At 46.3% G+C, this 18,722-nt stretch overlaps 2 protein-coding genes across 4 annotated transcripts in view; both read left to right on the top strand.

Moving 5' to 3' along the window:
* The first annotated feature begins 696 nt into the window (after positions 1 to 696).
* On the top strand, positions 697 to 3,839 carry LOC135595361 (pentatricopeptide repeat-containing protein At3g50420-like). The gene is made up of 3 exons (XM_065086187.1): positions 697 to 3,181; positions 3,263 to 3,432; positions 3,525 to 3,839. The coding sequence occupies exon 1, from the start codon at positions 722 to 724 to the stop codon at positions 2,882 to 2,884; it is 2,163 nt and encodes a 720-aa protein (XP_064942259.1). The 5' UTR covers positions 697 to 721; the 3' UTR covers positions 2,885 to 3,181; positions 3,263 to 3,432; positions 3,525 to 3,839.
* Positions 3,840 to 4,977: 1,138 nt separating this feature from the next.
* Positions 4,978 to 18,722, top strand: part of LOC135595362 (uncharacterized) — a 55,423-nt gene continuing 41,678 nt past the window's right edge. For all 3 annotated transcript variants that reach the window (XR_010480362.1, XM_065086188.1, XM_065086189.1), the window contains exon 1: positions 4,978 to 5,336. Coding sequence is in view for 2 of the 3 variants with exons in the window: in XM_065086188.1 (XP_064942260.1) it covers positions 5,241 to 5,336 (96 nt within the window). In the remaining variant the exon portion in view is untranslated. The remainder of the gene's footprint in view (positions 5,337 to 18,722) is intronic.

Raw genomic sequence — 18,722 nt, forward strand, 5'->3', positions numbered from 1 at the left:
TCTACGTTCTATTTTTCATCTTCTATGTTCTTATATTATTAAGAATATATAAATTTTTAATAAATGATACGAGACTAAGTAATATAATACCCTATCATATCTTATCGAGTATTATTTCATCAATCTAATGTATCGTTTAAATAACATATTTACACGAGAGCGTTGTCTCGATACCATTCGAGATAGATCTCTTGTACCTAAATTTATTATATAAAAAATTTATATATTTTTTTTATACTTATTAAATTCTTTGATTTCATTAACTTAAGTATCAAATAGTTATTTATTAATTGACTCAATGTATCACTTTGAACTTCCAAATCAATTGACAATAAACTGTTATAATTCTGAACTATTGACATGTTGAATAATATGTATAAATAGTAATAAGTATAACACTCAACTAAAGTGAAAAGAAATTTTGATGTTAAAGATTTAATATCATACTAGTCAAACTATTAATTTGATATTTTCAAATCATTAATCAAAATATTTATATATAAATTAGTAATATTAGATTCATTTAATTTTAGAAGGTAAAATAATATATCATTCCACTTTTTAACGCGTAATATTCCGTGGGTGTGCGTGATGGATTATATTGCACCCGCAGACGCCAAGCGTGGTCAAGCACGTCTACTTGGGCTGCCATATGGGCTGGGCTTATTGGGTCTCGATACTCGGTCTAATTGAACAAAATGCTAAGCTCTGACTCCTTGCCATGGCTTCCACCTCTTTCCCGTTCTACCATAATTGCGAAGGCCCCTTGGCCTCTGTAGCAGCCTCCCTCCTCCAGGGTTGCGCCTCCTCGACCGGCGGTACCCTTCGCAAGGCTCGCCAACTCCACGCCCTCATCGTCGTCGCCACCCCCCGTGGCTCCTCTCCCTTCCTCTTCAACAACCTCCTCTCCCTCTACGTGAAATGCGGCGCCCTCAGCCACGCCCGCAAGCTCTTCGACGCAATGCCCAGCAGAAACCTCGTCTCCTACAACGCGATGATTGCCGCCTACTCTTGGTACCCCCCCGGCGCTCATTCTGCTTTCCACATCTTCCGGGAGTCGCGCCTCGCCGGCCTCGGGCCTGGCGCTTCCACGCTTTCTAGCCTCATCCGCGCTGCTGCTGCTCTTCGGGAGCCTCTGCTGAGCCGCGCCTTGCACTCCGTAGTCGTCAGACATGGTCTCCTGAACAATGTGTGTGTTCAAACTGCGCTTCTCGGGGTGTACTCTGACAGCGGAAGTCCTGAAGCTGCCGAGAGCATCTTTTCTGAGATGGGCGAGGGAGATGTCGTCGCTTGGAATGCTATAATACTAAGCAACGTCAAGCATGGCAAGATCGAGCAGGGTTTGCGGCATTTTTTCCGCATGATCGAGACAGGCTTGGTGCCCGACAATTCCACGTTTTCTATAGTTTTCAATGCTTGTGGGAGACTGGAGAACCCAAATAGAGGGCGTATCGTGCATGCAAAGATGATCAAATCAGAAATGGAACCTGATATCCCGTTGCAGAATGCACTGATCAGCATGTATTCTAGCTGTGGAGACATGACAACGGCATTACTAGTTTTTGAGAGGATCGAGAAGCCAGGCTTGGTCTCGTGGAACTCAGTTATTGCTGGTTACTCAGATGTCGGTGAAGGAGAGAAGGCCATGGAAGTATTCATCGAATTGCAAACTCTTTCCTTTTATGGAGGGCCATGCCCCGATGAGTATACGGTTGCCACTGTTGTTTCTGCTACTGCTACTTTACCCTCTATATGCTACGGGAAGCCTCTTCATGCCCACGCTATAAAATCAGGGTTGGAATTTAGTATATTTGTGGGAAATACGCTGATCAACATGTACTTCATCAATGATGATCCCGACTCTGCTCGGAAACTGTTCAATTGCATTCAGATTAAAGATGTCATAATTTGGACTGAAATGGTTGTTGGTCATTCGAGATTGGGTGAGGGTGAGTTGGCTATGAAATACTTTTACCATATGCTAGAGGAAGAGCACAAAGTTGATAGCTTTTCTCTCAGCAGTGCATTGAATTCATCAGCTGATCTTGCAGTGCTGAAACAAGGGGAAATGATCCACTCTCAGGTGGTGAAAGCAGGATATGAAGCAAATCTGTGTGTCTGCGGGAGTCTAGTTGATATGTATGCTAAAAATGGTAATCTCGAAGGTGCTAGGTCAGTCTTTTACAGAATAAAGGATCCGGATTTAAAATGCTGGAATTCGTTGATTGGAGGATATGGTAATTATGGAAATGCTGAGCAGGCATTTGAGCTGTTCAATAAGATGGTTAAGAAAGGGTTACAGCCTGATCATGTGACCTATCTGTCTCTGCTTTCTACCTGTAGTCATTCTGGAATGGTCGAGAGAGGAAGATTTTACTGGTTCTGCATGACGGCAGATGGAATAATGCCGGCTTTTAAGCATTATACTTGCATGGTAAATTTGTTAAGCCGATCGGGACTATTGCAGGAAGCTGAAGGGTTCGTTATGAGATCACCTTTTTCTAAGTCTCCTGAGCTATGGAGAATCTTATTGAGCTCATGTGTTATCTTCAGAAATTTGGAAATAGGTGTTCAAGCTGCAGAGAAAGTTTTGATATCAGAACCGGATGATAGTCCTACATACATATTGCTTTCAAATCTTTATGCTTCTGTTGGCAGATGGGATGCTGTTGCTGGAATGAGAAAACAGTTCAGAGGACTAATGGTAGAAAAGGAACCTGGTTTAAGCTGGATTGAGATAAAAAATGCAGTACATGCTTTTTCTGCAGATGATAATACACATGTGCATATTAACGAGTGCCGAAATGAACTACTTAGACTACAGGGAAATTTAGTGGGATCAAAATCACCTGATTTGCAGCTTTTCTACAGTATGATATGCTAAGAAAGAGCTTTATTTGCTGGCATCCTTGCGGGTGTCGAATGCAGGCCAAGCTGGTTTGCTTTTGAGTGACAAGAAACAATATTTTTGTCAGCAAGTCTATAGTTCATCTCATGTGCCTGCTGCTCTTATATAATCAAATTGTTAAGTGATTTTGTCAAAGAAAAATCAAATCTCGAACCACTTTCATTCAATCTCACCTTCAGATTGAGCTAATCATCACCCACTTATTATAATATGATTTTAGACCAGTCAGGCTCACCACATCTCTCGCCAAAGCATGTATCTGACTGTTACAAGGTAACTTGTTCTCTTTACTTCACCCCATCACCTCCTTTTGTTAGAAAGATGCTGACAAAACCACATTACTTTGGCTTGCAGGGAATGGGTGACAATTTATTGGACTGATGGGGCATTCTGTATAACTCACTGAACCTGCAGCTTCATTTATCATATCACAATAAGCTGAATCCATCGTAAAACAGCTGATTTTCACTTCAACTACGTTGGATGTCTTTTCTCTATGCAAAGGAGGTTCTCACTTTGTTTCAGTGAGTGTTCTTGGCTTCATTCAACTACTCTTTTATCTTTTTGTTTCTATTTTCTGTTGGGAATCTCAGCATGGTATTGATTTGAACTTCAGGAATGCAGATGATGATGATTCTCGAGGTGCATCTAGTCGTAGTCCTTTTCAAAAGCATCCTCCACAAGGAGATTAGGACAAAATATATCTGAGTGCACCACATGGTGTAAGAAAATAAGTGGAATCATTATATAAATAAGGATCAGCTTCAAGGAAAGTGCAACGTTGTTGCTTAAGCACTACTTTGTGAAACTAGCATTCTATATTTGTTTGAAAAGATATACTAACAAGTTATAGATACTAGAAGATAATGTTATCCAAAAATCACTATTTTGTCATTTTAAGCATTAAATAGAGAGCAATAGTTACTGCTAATCTTTGCTTACATATTGTTAGGTGATATAGACTTAGTGGTTTTAGTTTTCTTTTTCTTTTTCTTCCTCAGTTTTCAGTATAATTGATTACTCAATCTATTATTTACTTACTGCACTGTAAGCTGAACTGTAAAATTTTCGTTAGTGTATTATTAATTACTTATAGTATGGAATAGGGCTAATTTAAGATACCCTCTTGTGATTAACTATCTTTTGTATTTCGATCCTTATATCTTTATATTTACAAAAGTAAAACATTTTACCTTATTGCTCTAACAAAACCCTCATATCTCTTGATTTTCAACATTGTGAAATTATCTTTTTAATCCTGTATAGGGATCTTAATATTTTACTTTCATAAGTTTATGGATGACAATATAATTTTTAGAAATATAAGGATTGAGATGTTAAAGATTACTAATTACATGAGGTAATATATAATTAGTCTTATGAAATACTAGTACTCGGCGTTTGAGAATACAATTACATAATTTATAGGAATCATGATTTGTTCATCATGGTTTTGATTGATTCAGCTTTCAATTTTCTTCAATTTTATGTGTTCTTTTTAGATTTAACTTTAATGCCCTTTGCAACAGATGACCTAAGGAACTATTATATCAATAAGATAAAAATAACATTTAAGATAAGAAAACATTGAGAAGATATAGTAGACTTCAATAGCAGTTATGATTCCTACAGGAAAGACCCAACTCTTTATTCATTTCCTAAGTTTTTATTTTTTCTTTTGTGCAAAATTAGATGTTGGAAAAAATAATATCATAATATTTCATATGAACTGAATTATCTGAGAGAAATTCCTAAAATTATAATATTATCTATCTAATTTGTAGAGTAATACTTAGATCAAGCAGTTTATGATCTGCTAGAGAAGTCTAAATGATTAGAAGGGTGTTAAGCTAAATCTCACTATTCGTCTTTATTGGAATATCCAGATTGATTATTGCAAAATTGCATCAGCGATAGATCGAGTTTATCATGTGAGTGTCATTTATGCGTAGTTATTAATATTATTATTTTTTTAAAATCCGACTGTTAAAGTGAAATAGCTTTTTCTTTTTTCTTTGTCCCACACGATGAATGCAATTAAAGGGAAGGTAATCGAACGGGTAAGTTACAGAGGGTAGGAAATGAACCGTTAAACCAGGCCGAGTTCAACCGGGTCAAACTCGGACAAGGAGGAGTTCTTATCTGTCCTTTATAAATAGACCCACCCGGTTTATCGAACTCGACTCTCCTTTTCCTTGACGTGACGGTTGCCTACTCGTTCGCCCAATAATAAGGATCTCGCTGGCCCCTTTGCGTTCGCTCCCCGCGGCCGGGCGGCAGCGCGCCTCCTTCCTCCGAGACCCTTCCACTCCTCCCGCCTCGATCGCCGAAAATGAACGCCGGAAGCGCCGCCAAGCTCATCGTCGAGGCGCTTCTCCAGCGTTTCCTCCCTCTCGCCCGCCGCCGCATCGAGACGGCCCAGGCTCAGGTGCCCTCCTCTCTCTCCCCCGTCAACCCTTCTCCGTTCCCCCTGCTTCGAGTGTCGGTTTGCTTCTCTTTACATATAGTCTGATGGCCATCATTGGTGTAGTAGACCTTTTCGTTTGATAGATGTCAACTAGCTTAGCGGTAAAGACTTTCGCAATTTACTGTAATATCCTAGTTTCGAATCCCGTCTTCACAGTTTGCCCTTTGTAAAAAACAGAAATCTTTTCGTTTGTATATACAACTCACAAAAAATCTTCAGCACAAAGAATCTTTGACTACTTCACGGGTTATCTTTTCCTGTTTTACATCAAGTTATGGCTTGGATCACGTAGAATCATTGTGCGCTTCTTTTTTAGGATGCTCGTGATGGATGGAGGGGTTGATAATAAATGCAAGTATTTTTTTTAGTAATCTTAACTGGCAAAACTTGGTATACTGATTATGTTTCTTTTTCAAAAATGAGAGTATGACACATTGGAAGGACGCCATTCGAAAGTTGTACTTTTAAACTGCCAAAGCACCCTACATGTATTTACAAGGGCACTTCGTAGTGCATCCTCTCCACTGTGTCATTTAAGAGCTTATGATGGGGGCATGGAATATTGGAGAAGCCAAGAATTTCAATTATGGAATGCAGACCATTCCTGGTCAGAAAATGCGATTGTCTGCTTGTAATGCTGACTCAACATGACTTGGAGTGTCGTACACGGTGTCACTGAGGTCTTCTACTCCAGCTCGGGAAGTTCAGAACAGAGACCACAAATGTAGTGGCCGAGATCATTAAAGACAAATTTATCATGTTCTACAGATTATATGATACAGTGGCCGAGATCATTAAAGCTGTGGAGCTACTATACATAGATCTATGCGGCATAGATATGGAAAAGAGACCACATATGAGATGTTTGATTGACTTTATGTAGTTAGCAAAGGAGGAGATCAGAAGGGTCGTTACTGATGAATATCATCACAGATGGGACAATCAAATGTCTTGAGATAATCACATGGCGAATCGGAAAACATTTCAAATGCATTTTAAATATAATTCAAAATATGTAGTTATGTACAGTTTTAAGATATTACAGCCTCACTAGTTATCATCTTAGTTAGGCATATCAATATTGGAACAACATGGTCACTGATGCTGATCTGTTGCTAGCTCTCTGCAATGTCATATGTAGACAAGCCATACTGTCACGACCTGAGCTGGTTTTGCCTAAGGCGTGCGGCACCCTTGTATGTCCGTCCGCAAAGGTCAGCCTCCCCGAAGCCTCCCATTGTCCCTTAGGACCACCAAAAGAGAGAACGGGTTAGAGAGAACGTCTCAAACGGGATCCACAAGCAAACATGTCCGAAAAACACTTCATAGACAATGCAAATTACAAACAGACTTTACAAGCTCTGAACAGTGGCACAACAAAGGGTAAAATGGTCCATTACAGACCGAAAAGCTCTCGCACGTGTCCACATGACACAACCTTTATTTACAAGTCTAAAGAGGCCACCAACCCAACTAAAATGAGACTATTAAGCCTTCGGCCGCCCCTTTACATTCTGTACAGGGCATGAACATGCCAAAAGACACGGACACACATAAGCATTACATCCAACATCTTGTTGAGAAGTTTGTCCGTGACATTCTCCCCCACTTATCCCTTCGACGTCCTCGTCGAAGCCTTTGTGAGCACTGCAACTCTTCGCCTTTGCTGAGTCTTCAATCTTCTGCTCCAGCTGCAATGCGCCTCCTGGCTCCCAGCTGCTCTCCGCTGCTGTTTTTGAGTAGTCGAACCTTTGATCCGCCATGCTGCTTCAACTCGCCAATGACTCTGACTCTGGTGTGGGGTTGGCTGAGTTGTGTTGATCCTCGTTGATTCCTGCGGATCCACCAAATGAAGGAAAAGACCATCCTTACTGCGCCAGTCTCTCAAAATTTCCACATGCTGCCTAAACTGGGTGGATGCTTGTTGGAGCTTTAACGAGCATCGCCTCGCAAACTTCTGAAGTTTTGGGTCCTTCCTCCACAAAATCTGCTCATTGACTCTTCTTTCAGTTAGTTGTCACATCCAAGTAGGTTCGCATCACTTCCGCTTTCGATTGGCATTTCGTTGGGAAATGAAGCGGACAATCTACTCTCAGTAGCACTGATCACCGTTGGTGAGGATTTGACAACTATTGTCTTCCATTATCTTCGAAGGGTCTTTGAACTTGTGCATAGCTCCTCTGCTGGATAGATAAGAGAATTGGGGTACTCGGTTTCGCCCATTCTCTTAAGAGTTGAGAAGGCAAAGGTTACTTGACTTCGCCCGCCTCCTCGAGGTTGTACTTCATGCATCGAGCTGGTTACTGGCCTTCGCCTGCTCTTTGCTCACACTTCTGAAGCACTTGAAGTGTTTGCACTCCTTGCGTTGAGTTAGCTACTGTGATTCACCTTCTCAATGCCATTGAACTTCTGGAATGCAGGAAGTTTTCACCCCAACTTGGAGTAATTCTCTGATAGATGAGGTCGCCTCTGGGATTGTACCGTCTTCTCCATCAACCCTGCCGCCTACTCCACTGAGTAGCAAAGGTACAGCACCGCGTACTGCTTGCTTCGTTCCTTGGTCGTGCACTCTTGCATGACCCGAAGTCCTTCACTTACGGCTATCTTGATGAGAAACTTGTTGACACCGGTCTTACGAAGTTTCTTGGCCTCTGCCCTTCAGCCTTGTCTCGGTACTTGGAGATTGCCTCTGCATACTCCACCTCCTCGGCCCCTTTCACGACCAAACGCTCTCCCTCCGTGAGAGCAAGGGATCAATGACTTTGACGGAAGTCCCGCCTCTGCGGTACCATGGCGCTGCCATGCCCATGGCCCTACTATCCGTCGCCTCGCATCTGAATCCCTTTTCTTCACGATCAGTAGAGATGTCTCCGTGGCACTCCTCTGAGTCCACCTCCATTCTAACTGATTGCTTGACTTTGGGTAGCTAAGTCCCTCTGGACTCATCGTCGCTTCCTCGCCCCTTTCGACCCCCTGCTTCAACACCTCTGTGTTCTCCAAGCAGTCTGTTTGGTCGATGGAAAGACAGACTACAACTCCCATGCATGGCCTCTGCCATCGCGTTGTAGGGTTTGCACCAATTATGTTCTCCTTAGCTTCCTTGGTAGCAACGTTCGCTTACTCGACCTTGTCCTCTGACTTGTCGGGCTCCCTTAAGCGAATATGAGCTCTGGAGCAGTCCAACTCTCCAGCTGCTTCGATCATACCTCTGCATGATCAAGTCCCTCCCATGGGACTCCCTGGTACTTGCATACGAACTTTTCCCTTGGTGGAACCCAGCCCCCATATGCTGATGACCAAGGTTTTCATCCGATGCAAAATTCGGTGCACGCCCGGAAGACCCGCCTTTGCGGTACCATGGCCTTCACTCCTTGAATCCATAGCCCTTCTTGCCGTCGTGTTGTTCACCAAAGCGGAGCTCCCAGTAGCTCCCGATCATACCTCCATATGATCTCATCCCTCACGGGAGAAGTTGTGTGTATCGCATTGCCACGAACTGTTCCACCACGATCCGCTGCACCATGTCGCCTCCTGGTGACATCTCCATTGCATTCTGATCCTTGGGGAATAAACTCGAATTGTGAACCCTCCATGTGTGGCCTCTGCCAATACATCGCCGGGTCTCTTCCACCTTCGATTTTGTTCGCTCCTTTGGCAATCGACCTTCATCCACCCACTCTTGGGTCAGACCTAGATGAAGCACCGCTCTAGGACAGTCCGTCGCCTAGTAGCTCCCGAAGTCCACCGACTTCACTGTGATTTGTGCACCATTGTCTGGATCCTGGGCCTCTGCCCCTACCAGCACAATCTCCGCTGCGCACTGCTTCCTTCCTAGCAACTCGAATGGCAACACTGTGGCATATTCTTCAAGAGTACCCGCCTCTGCGTCCTCTTGCCCCGTGCTAAGGCCTTCTGAACCCAACTTCGCCTCCGCAAATTGAGTCGCCTTAGTTCCTCCATCAAATGCTTCTCCGAGATAAGGTGTATGTGCCTCGAAGCTCCCTTCGTCTTTGGCACCATGCAAGATGAGTCCACTCCGTCAGAATGAAGGACCCATGGAACAACATGATCCTGCTCTTGCCTCTGCAAGAGCTCATGTCCTTGACCTCTGTCTAAGAAAAGCACTGTGCCTCTGCTCCATGTTCCAACTTCTCTGCTGGCTCCCTTCATGCGGCTTGGGTACTTCGCCAAGTTACACCCAAGTTGCTCCGCTCCTCGTTTCTGCATTGAGTAAATGGTGGCCCTCGCGCCCACCATTCCACGGGTCAGCCCTCCCTTGAGTCCGATCTCCACATCGACTCCAAGTGTGCCTTCATTTAAGTTGCTTCAGGTCGCTCCCCCACTTGATCTCGCAATGCATCCACCAATGCATTCTCTCGAGCGAGATCATGCGACGACTCCTCGCCGCTTGCTCAGTCCATCGAGCTTCGTGGAGTTGTTGTTTGTTGAGGTACTCCTCCTCAACATGTGAAGTCCGTCTCACATGATTCTCCCTCTGGAGAGCTGAGACTTATCCCTCCTGGATAACTGTCCCATTGGAGCAACATCTCTCTTCGTTTCGGAGACCACCATCCCTTTGGACTACTCCGATCTGCTGAACAAACTGTGCATTGTTCTGCCTCCTGCAAACGCACTTGCTAGACTGCGACTCCCCGTCAATACAGCCCCCACTGCACCCCTCAAGGCCTAGCAACATGCTGAACTCGTTGCACACTTCAGCCTCCTACGGACGTATCCTTCACATGCCGAAGAGAAAGTTTCAATGCTCCATGGCGCCGAGTCTCGGCCGCCTTGGGATGGCCACGAACATTCTGTCGTCCGCATACAAGCCCATGCATGAGTACCAAATTCTTCGAGTTAGCAATTCCCCTCACCTCTGAGAGCTTTGCATAACTCTTTTGGTCGTTGAGCAACTCATTCCACCTTGGATGGTCTCATTCTTGCCAAGCGCCTCGCTTGCCTAGAGCACCATCAAGTATAGTTGTCAACGTTGAGCCGTAGCTCAAACTCAGCCATCCCAACCTTTGTGCGCTCCAAATTCTTCCAAGCTTGCCTGTTCTCGTGGTGCCTCTTGCGCGAAGGGTTGGCCATTCCTGTGAATGCCAATCTCAGATGCCCGCTCCTCTGAGCGACTCTTTTCCCTACATCTCCATGCCCGTTTTCCCCCAAACGGTCGCGCGTGTGCTGACTGCCCTCAACGCAGCCCCGCTAGGTCCCCCACGTTTGCATGCTAAGTGTTTCTATGAGTGCTTGTCCCGCTCTGATACCAAATGTCACGACCTGAGCTAGTTTTGCCTAAGGCGTGCGGCACCCTTGCATGTCCGTCCGCAAAGGTCAGCCTCCCCGAAGCCTCCCATTGTCCCTTAGGACCACCAAAAGAGAGAACGGGTTAGAGAGAACGCCTCAAACGGGATCCACAAGCAAACATGTCCGAAAAACACTTCATAGACAATGCAAATTACAAACAGACTTTACAAGCTCTGAACAGTGGCACAACAAAGGGTAAAATGGTCCATTACAGACCGAAAAGCTCTCGCACGTGTCCACATGACACAACCTTTATTTACAAGCCTAAAGAGGCCACCAACCCAACTAAAATGAGACTATTAAGCCTTCGGCCGCCCCTTTACATTCTGTACAGGGCATGAACATGCCAAAAGACACGGACACACATAAGCATTACATCCAACATCTTGTTGAGAAGTTTGTCCGTGACAATACGGTGACAGACAATCAATACTGTTATTTAGGTTTGACAGGTTATTTATTAAGATTTGATGGTAGTACTATTAAGGTTTATTTAATTTATATTAATCATTTATGTAGATATAGGGATGACTCTTTCAGCAAGTTTCTAGCTTGTTCATTGATAACATTGTTATATCATGCTGTTATAACATGGACCCTGATAATATAATTAACCCTTACAATTGCCCTTGTATTTACCTAATCAAGTTGTTTATCTAATACAAGTTTTAATCATTTGGTTCAGCTTAGTGGCCGCTATACTTTAAAAAAATTGACACTGAATTTGAAGCGAGTAGAAATACAAGTCCTATCACAGACCATATCATCTGGTGGTTGCAAGCATAATTGATTGACGTTCTGTCATGGTCTTAGCTGGAATTGCCTAAGGCATGAGGCACCCTTGCGGCCAAAGACGCGAACTTAGCTTGCGTTGCCTAAGTCGCGAGTCACCCTTGCGGCAAAGACGCGAACTTAGCTTGCGTTGCCTAAGTCGCGCTTCGCCCTTGCGATATTGCTCCGCAAGGATCAGCCCACTTGTAACCTCTCGCAGGTCCTGAAGGACCTGTAAAAAGAGAAAGTTGATTAGTTCGAAAGAACGAGCGACAGACAAGTCCCGATGTCTCGCGAAAAGGGGAAGCTTTACAAGCAATTCAGCGAGCACCTTGCGTGCACAAGAGAAAAGAGGGAGAGGGGGAAAACAAGGGCTTTAGAAGGTTGAACGAATAGCTGCAAGCCCACAAACAGCCGCTCACCTAGTCCCGGGCGCGACAACAAGTTCCCGTCAAGGCAACGTACGAACTTGCGAAAGAGTGTTCAACGCCCGGTATATATCCGAAGCCCCATCCAGCCCTGTGCCACCCGGGGGGTTCAAAGGGGCTGAGATGGCTGACGTTTTGGTGAGCGGAGGCAGATTCCAGAAATCAGCCCGCGGCACACGAAAACGGAGCTGTTTTGGGCTGTTTTGGGGCTGTTTTGCTCGGTTCGGTGAACGGTCACTTTGTAACGCTGCAGCATGTTCGAACTTACATTTTTACAAGCAAAATGACCCAAAACTAAGATAAAATAGGCTGCCAAGTAGCTGTACATGTAGGTGTGAGCGACGAACGGTTCGTTGAACGGAGTTGTTACGAGTGCGCGACGATCGTTCGTGACATTCTCCCCCACTTAAACTGTCGACGCCCTCGTCGACGGTTGTTGGTAGTTGTTGATGATTGCTTCTTTATGTCGTAGGGCGTCTTCAGACTCCTAACTTGCTTCAGTTCGGGGAAGCTTTCGCCACTTCACCAGGTACTCTGTCTGCTCAGCTCCATTGGGTAGCTTTATCTTCCGGTCCGCCAGAATGGTTTCAACTCGCTTCTCGTAGGAGGCAGTGGTAGGGGGTAGCCGAGTTGGAACACTTCGAGACGTATCTTGCGGATTCGAATGGTAGGCTTTTAGGTTGCTGGCGTGAAGAACGTTGTGAATCTTGAACCACGCCGGCAGTTGCAACTTGTAGGAGACGTTGCCTACCCTGCTGATAATTGGGAAGGGCCCCTCATACTTGCTCACCAATCCTTTGTGGATTTTGTGCCTGAAGAATTGGAGTGATGCTGGTTGGAGCTTTACCAACACCAAATCGTCGATCTTGAACTCTTGCGGTCGCCTTCCCAAGTCTGCCCGCTTCTTCATTCTTCTTGCCGCCTTCTCCAAGTAAGCCCGCGTAATATCTGCATTTCGATGCCATTCCTTTGCGAAGTGGTAAGCTGACGGACTACTCCCAGTATACCCAATTGCCATGGTGTGAGGAGTTGACGGTTGTTGTCCTGTAATAATCTCGAAGGGGCTCTTGTTGGACGCAGAGCTCCGCTGTAAGTTGTAGGAGAATTGGGCAATGTCCAACAACTTCACCCAATCTCGTTGGTTGGCACTCACGTAGTGCCGAAGATATTGCTCCAAGAGCGAGTTTATCCTTTCAATCTGACCATCCGTCTGGGGGTGGAGGCTTGTGGAGAAGTATAACTTTGACCCCAACAACTTGAATAGCTCGGTCCAGAATCGTCCTAGGAACCGAGCGTCTCGATCACTAATGATGTTGTGCAGGACTCCCCAATACTTCACCACATCCCTCATCATCAGCTTGGTCGCCTCCTCTGCTGAACAGTGTAGGGGAGCAGCAATGAAAGTTGCATACTTTGAAAATCGATCGACCACCACGAGTATTGATCCGAGTCTCCCTACAAGTGGCAAGCTTGATATGAAGTCTAAGGAAATGCTCTCCCACGACCTTTCTGGTACGGGCAACGACTCTAAAAGTCCCACCTGCTTCTGCTGCTCTGCCTTGTCTTGTTGGCAAGTGAGGCACGTTCGAACATATTCCTCCACATCAGTCCCCATCTTCGGCCAGTAGAAGGCCCTCTCCACGAGAGCCAACGTTCGGTGAATGCTTGGGTGTCCAGCCCAAAGGGAATCGTGACACTCTCTTAAGAGTTCACGCCTCAAATTGTCCACTCGAGGAACATAAACCCTATTCCCTTTTGTGTATACATGTCCCTCCTGGACCCAAAATCGTCGTGCCTTGCCTTCTTTGATGAGTTGCATCAGGATAACTGCCTGGGGGTCACTATGCAGTCCATCCCTGATCTTGGAAAGGAAGTTGGAGTGCAACTGACTTGCTTGGCCTCCGCCCTCCAATTGTACGACATTCACGCGCTCCACTTTCCGACTCAATGCATCGACCACGACATTTGCCTTTTCGGGCTTGTATTCCATTGCTATATAAAATTCAGCCAGGAAGTCCTGCCATCGTGCTTGCTTTGGGGAAAGTTTCTTCTGTGTTTGGAAATAACTCAGAGCGATGTTGTCTGTCCTCAGCACAAATCGCGATCCGAGAAGGTAGTGTCTCCAAACTCGTAGACAGTGGATCACTGCTGTCATCTCCTTCTCGTGCACTGGATACCGCTGCTCGGTCTCGTTGAGCTTGCGGCTCTCGTAGGCCACCGGATGACCCTCCTGTATGAGCACTCCCCCAATTGCGAAGTTTGAAGCATCTGTATGGACTTCAAAAGGCTCTCCATAGTCTGGCAATTTTAGCACCGGTTCTTCCAGAACAGCAGCCTTCAGATCTTGGAATGCTATTTCACATTTGTCAGACCACTTCCACGGCTGCTCCTTCAGCAACTCAGTCAGTGGAGTTGCACGCTTCGAGTACCCCGCTATGAAGCGTCGATAATAGTTGACGAAACCAAGGAAGGATCTCAACTCTGGCACCTTCTTTGGAGTTCGCCATTCCACAACTGCTTGTACTTTTGATTTGTCCATCCGAATGGAGCCATTACCGATTCGATGCCCCAAGAATAAGATCTCCGTTTGGGCAAAGTATCATTTCTCTCTTTTCACGAACAAAGTGTTCTCCCTGAGAACCTTGAATATTGTCCGAAGGTGCTGAATATACTCCTCGAGCGTTTGACTGTAGACGACGATATCGTCTAAGTAGACAACCACGAACTTATCCAAATACTCCTTGAATAGCTGGTTCATGAGAGTGCAGAACGTGGTGGGAGCGTTGGTTAAGCCGAAAGGCATCACCAAGAACTCAAACGCTCCATACCTGGTCACACAGGTAGTCTTCGCTTCGTCGCCTTCAGCAATGCGCACCTGCCAATATCCCGACCGAAGGTCGAGTTTTGAGAAATACTTGGCTTTGCCCAACTGGTCGAACAAGTCCGCGATGAGCGGGATGGGATACTTGTTCTTCACTGTCACTTTGTTGAGGGCTCGGTAGTCGACGCATAGTCGGAGGCTCCCATCTTGTTTCTTCTGGAAGAGAACTGGAGCTCCGAATGATGCTTTTGAGCTGCGGATGAGACCACCGCTTAGCAGTTCACCTAACTGCTTTATGAGTTCTGCTAACTCTGGCGGGGGCATGCGGTAGGGTGGTCTCGCTGGAGGCTTCACTCCTGGCTCCAGCTCGATTTTATGATCCACGCCCCTGCGTGGCGGAAGAGTCTTTGGAAACTCGGGTGGCATAACGTCAGTGAACTCTTTCAAGACGTTCGCCACCACAGCAGGTTCATGATTGGCCTCCTCGTCACGTGGCTCTAGCTTCATAGCAGCCACGAACTGTCACGGACTTAGCTGGTTTTGCCTAAGTCGTGCGGCACCCTTGCGTGTCCGTCCGCAAAGGTCAGCCTCCCCGAAGCCTCTCTTAGTCCCTTAGGACCCACAAAAGAGAAAATGAGTTAGAGAGAACGCCTCACTCGGGATCCACAAGCAAACATTCCAGGAAACATTTCATAGACAATGCAAATTACAAACAGACTTTACAAGCTCTGAACAGTTGCACAACAAAGGGTTAAAATGGTCCATTACAGACCGAAAATCTCTCACAAGTGTCCACATGACACAACCTTTATTTACAAGTCTAAAGCGGCCACCAACCCTACTAAAATGGGACTATTAAGCCTTCGACCGTCCCTCTACATGTTGTACAAAGCATGAACATACCAAAAGACACGGACATACATAAGCATTACATTAAACATCCTGTTTCGAAGTTTGTCCGTGACATTCTCCCCCACTTATTCCTTCGACGTCCTCGTCAAAGCCTTTACCGACACTGCAACTCCTTGCCTTTGCTGAGTCTTCAATCTTTTGCTCCAGCTGCAATGCGCCTCCTGGCTCCCAACTGCTCTCCGTTGCTATTTTTGAGTAGTCGAACCTTTGATCCGCTATGCTGCTTCAACTCGCCAATGACTTTGACTCGAGTGTGGGGTTGGCTGAGTTGTGTTGATCCTTGTTGGTTCCTACGGATCCTCCAAATGAAGGAAAAGACCATCCTTACTACGCTAGTCTCTCAACTGCCTCATGCTGCTTGAACTGGGTGGATGCTTGTTGGAGCTTTAACGAGCATCATCTCGCAAACTTCTGAAGTTTTGAGTCCTTCCTCCATAAAATTTGTCCATTGACTCTTCTTTAACTTAGTTGTCACTTCCAAGTAGGTTCGCATCACTTCCGCTTTCGATTGTCATTTCGTTGGGAAATGAAGCGGACAATCTACTCTCAGTAGCACTGATCACCGTTGGTGAGGATTTGACAACTATTGTCTTCCATTATCTTCGAAGGGTCTTTGAACTTGTGCAGAGCTCCTCTGCTGGATAAATAAGAGAAATGGGGTACTCGGTTTCGCCCATTCTCTTAAGGGTTGAGAAGGCAAAGGTTACTTGACTTCGCCCGCCTCCTCGAGGTTGTACTCCATGCATCGAGCTGGTTACTGGCCTTCGCCTGCTCTTTGCTTACACTTCTGAAGCACTTGAAGTGTTTGCACTCCTTGCGTTGAGTTAGCTACTGTGATTCACCTTCTCAACGCCATCGAACTTCTGGAATGCAGGAAGTTTTCACCCCAACTTGCAGTAATTCTCTAATAGATTTGATCGCCTCTGGGATTGTACCGTCTTCTCCATCAACCCTGTCGCCTACTCCACTGAGTAGCAAAGGTACAACACCGCGTACTGCCTACTTCGTTCCTTGGTCGTGCACTCTTGCATGACCCAAAGTCCTTCACTTTCGGCTATCTTGATGAGAAGCTCGTTGACACCGGTCTTACGAAGTTCCTTGGCCTCTACCCTTCAGCCTTGTCTCGGTACTTGGAGATTGCCTCCGCATGCTCCACCTCCTCGGCCCCTTTCACGACCAAGCGCTCTCTCTCCATGAGAGCAAGGGATCAATGACTTTCGCGGAAGTCCCGCCTCTGCGGTACCATGGCGCTGCCATGCCCATGGCCCTACTATCCCTCGCCTCGCATCTGCATCCCTTTTTGTCACAATCAGTAGATATGTCTCTGTGGCACTCCTCCGAGTCCACCTCCATTCTAACTGATGCTTGATTTTGGGTAGCTAAGTCCCTCTGGACTCGTCGTCGCTTCCTCGCCCCTTTCGACCCTCTGCTTCAACACCTCTGTGTTCTCCAAGCAGCTCCCTTTGGTCGATGGAAAGACAGACTGCAACTCCCATGCATGGCCTCTGCCATCACGTTGTAGAGTTTACACCGATTCTGTTCTCCTTAGCTTCCTTGGTAGCAACGTTCGCTTACTCGACCTTGTCCTCTGACTTGTCGGGCTCCCTTAAGCGAATATAAGCTATGGAGCAGTCCAGCTCTCCAGCTGCTTCGATCATACCTCTGCATGATCAAGTCCCTCCCATGGGACTCACTAGCACTTGCATTCGAACTTTTTCCTTGGTGGAACACAGCCCCCATATGCTGATGACCAAGGCTTTCATCCGATGCAAAATTCGATGCATGCACGGAAGACCCGCCTCTGCGGTACCATGACCTTCACTCCTTGAATCCATAGCCCTTCTTGCCGTCGTGTTGTTCACCGAAGTGGAGCTTCCAGTAGCTCCCGATCATACCTCCGTATGATCTAGTCCCTCACGGGGCTGTGTCGTGTGTATCATATTGCCACGAACTATTCCACCACGATCCGCTGCATCATGTTGCCTCCTGGTGACATCTCCATTGCATTCTGATCCTTGTGGGATGAACTCGAATTGTGATCCCTCCATGTGTGGCCTCTGCCAATACATCGCAGGGTCTCTTCCACCTTCGATTTTGTTCGCTCCTTTGGCAATCGATCTTCATCCGCCCACTCTTGGGTCACACCTAGATGAAGCACCGCTCTAGGACAGTCCATCGCCTAGTAGCTCTCGAAGTCCCCCGACTTCGCTGCAATTAGTACACCATTGTCTGGATCCTGGGCCTCTACCCCTACCAGCACAATCTCAGCTGCGCATCGCTTCCTGCCTAGCAACTTGACTGGCAACACTGTGGCATATTCTTCAAGAGTACCCGCCTCTGCGTCCTCTTGCCCCGTGCTAAGGTCTTCTGAACCCAACTTCGCCTCCGCAAATTGAGTCACCTTAGTTCCTCCATCAAATGCTTCTCCGAGATAAGGTGCATGTGCCCAGAAGCTCCCTTCGTCTTTGGCACCATGCAAGATGAGTCCGCTCCATCAGAATGAAGGACCCATAGAACAACATGATCCTGCTCTTGCCTCTGCAAGGGTTCATGTCCTTGACCTCTGTCCAAGGAAAGCATTGTGCCTCTGCTCCATGTTCCAACTTCTATGCTGGCTCCCTTCATGCGGCTCGGGTACTTCGCCAAGTTACGCCCAAGTTTCTCCGCTCCTCGTTTTTGCATTGAGTTGATGGTGGTTCTCGCGCCCACCATTCCACGGGTCAACCCTCTCTTGAGTCCGATCTCCATGTCGACTCCAAGTGTGCCTTCATTTGTGTTGCTTTGGGTCGCTCCCCCACTTGATCTTGCAATACATCCACCAATGCATTCTCTCAAGCGAGATCATGCGACGACTCCTCGCCGCTTGCTCGGTCCATTGAGCTTCGTGGAGTTATTGTTTGTTGAGGTACTCCTCCTCAACATGTGAGGTCCGTCCCACATGATTCTCTCTCTGGAGAGCCGGGACTTATCCCTCCTAGATAACTGTTCCGTTGGAGCAACATTTCATTTCATTTCGGAGACCACCACCCCCTTGGACTACTCCGATTTGCTGAACAAACTGTGCGTTGTTCTGCCTCCTGCAAACGCACTTGCTAGATTGCGACTCCG

The sequence above is a fragment of the Musa acuminata genome, chromosome BXJ1-10, assembly GCF_036884655.1.
Source record: "Musa acuminata AAA Group cultivar baxijiao chromosome BXJ1-10, Cavendish_Baxijiao_AAA, whole genome shotgun sequence".
In the NCBI taxonomy this organism is placed as follows: domain Eukaryota; kingdom Viridiplantae; phylum Streptophyta; class Magnoliopsida; order Zingiberales; family Musaceae; genus Musa; species Musa acuminata.

Coding starts and splice junctions, on each gene's coding strand:
- LOC135595361 (XM_065086187.1), top strand. CDS start 722: ATGGCTTCCACCTCTTTCCCGTTCTACCATAATTGCGAAGGCCCCTTG.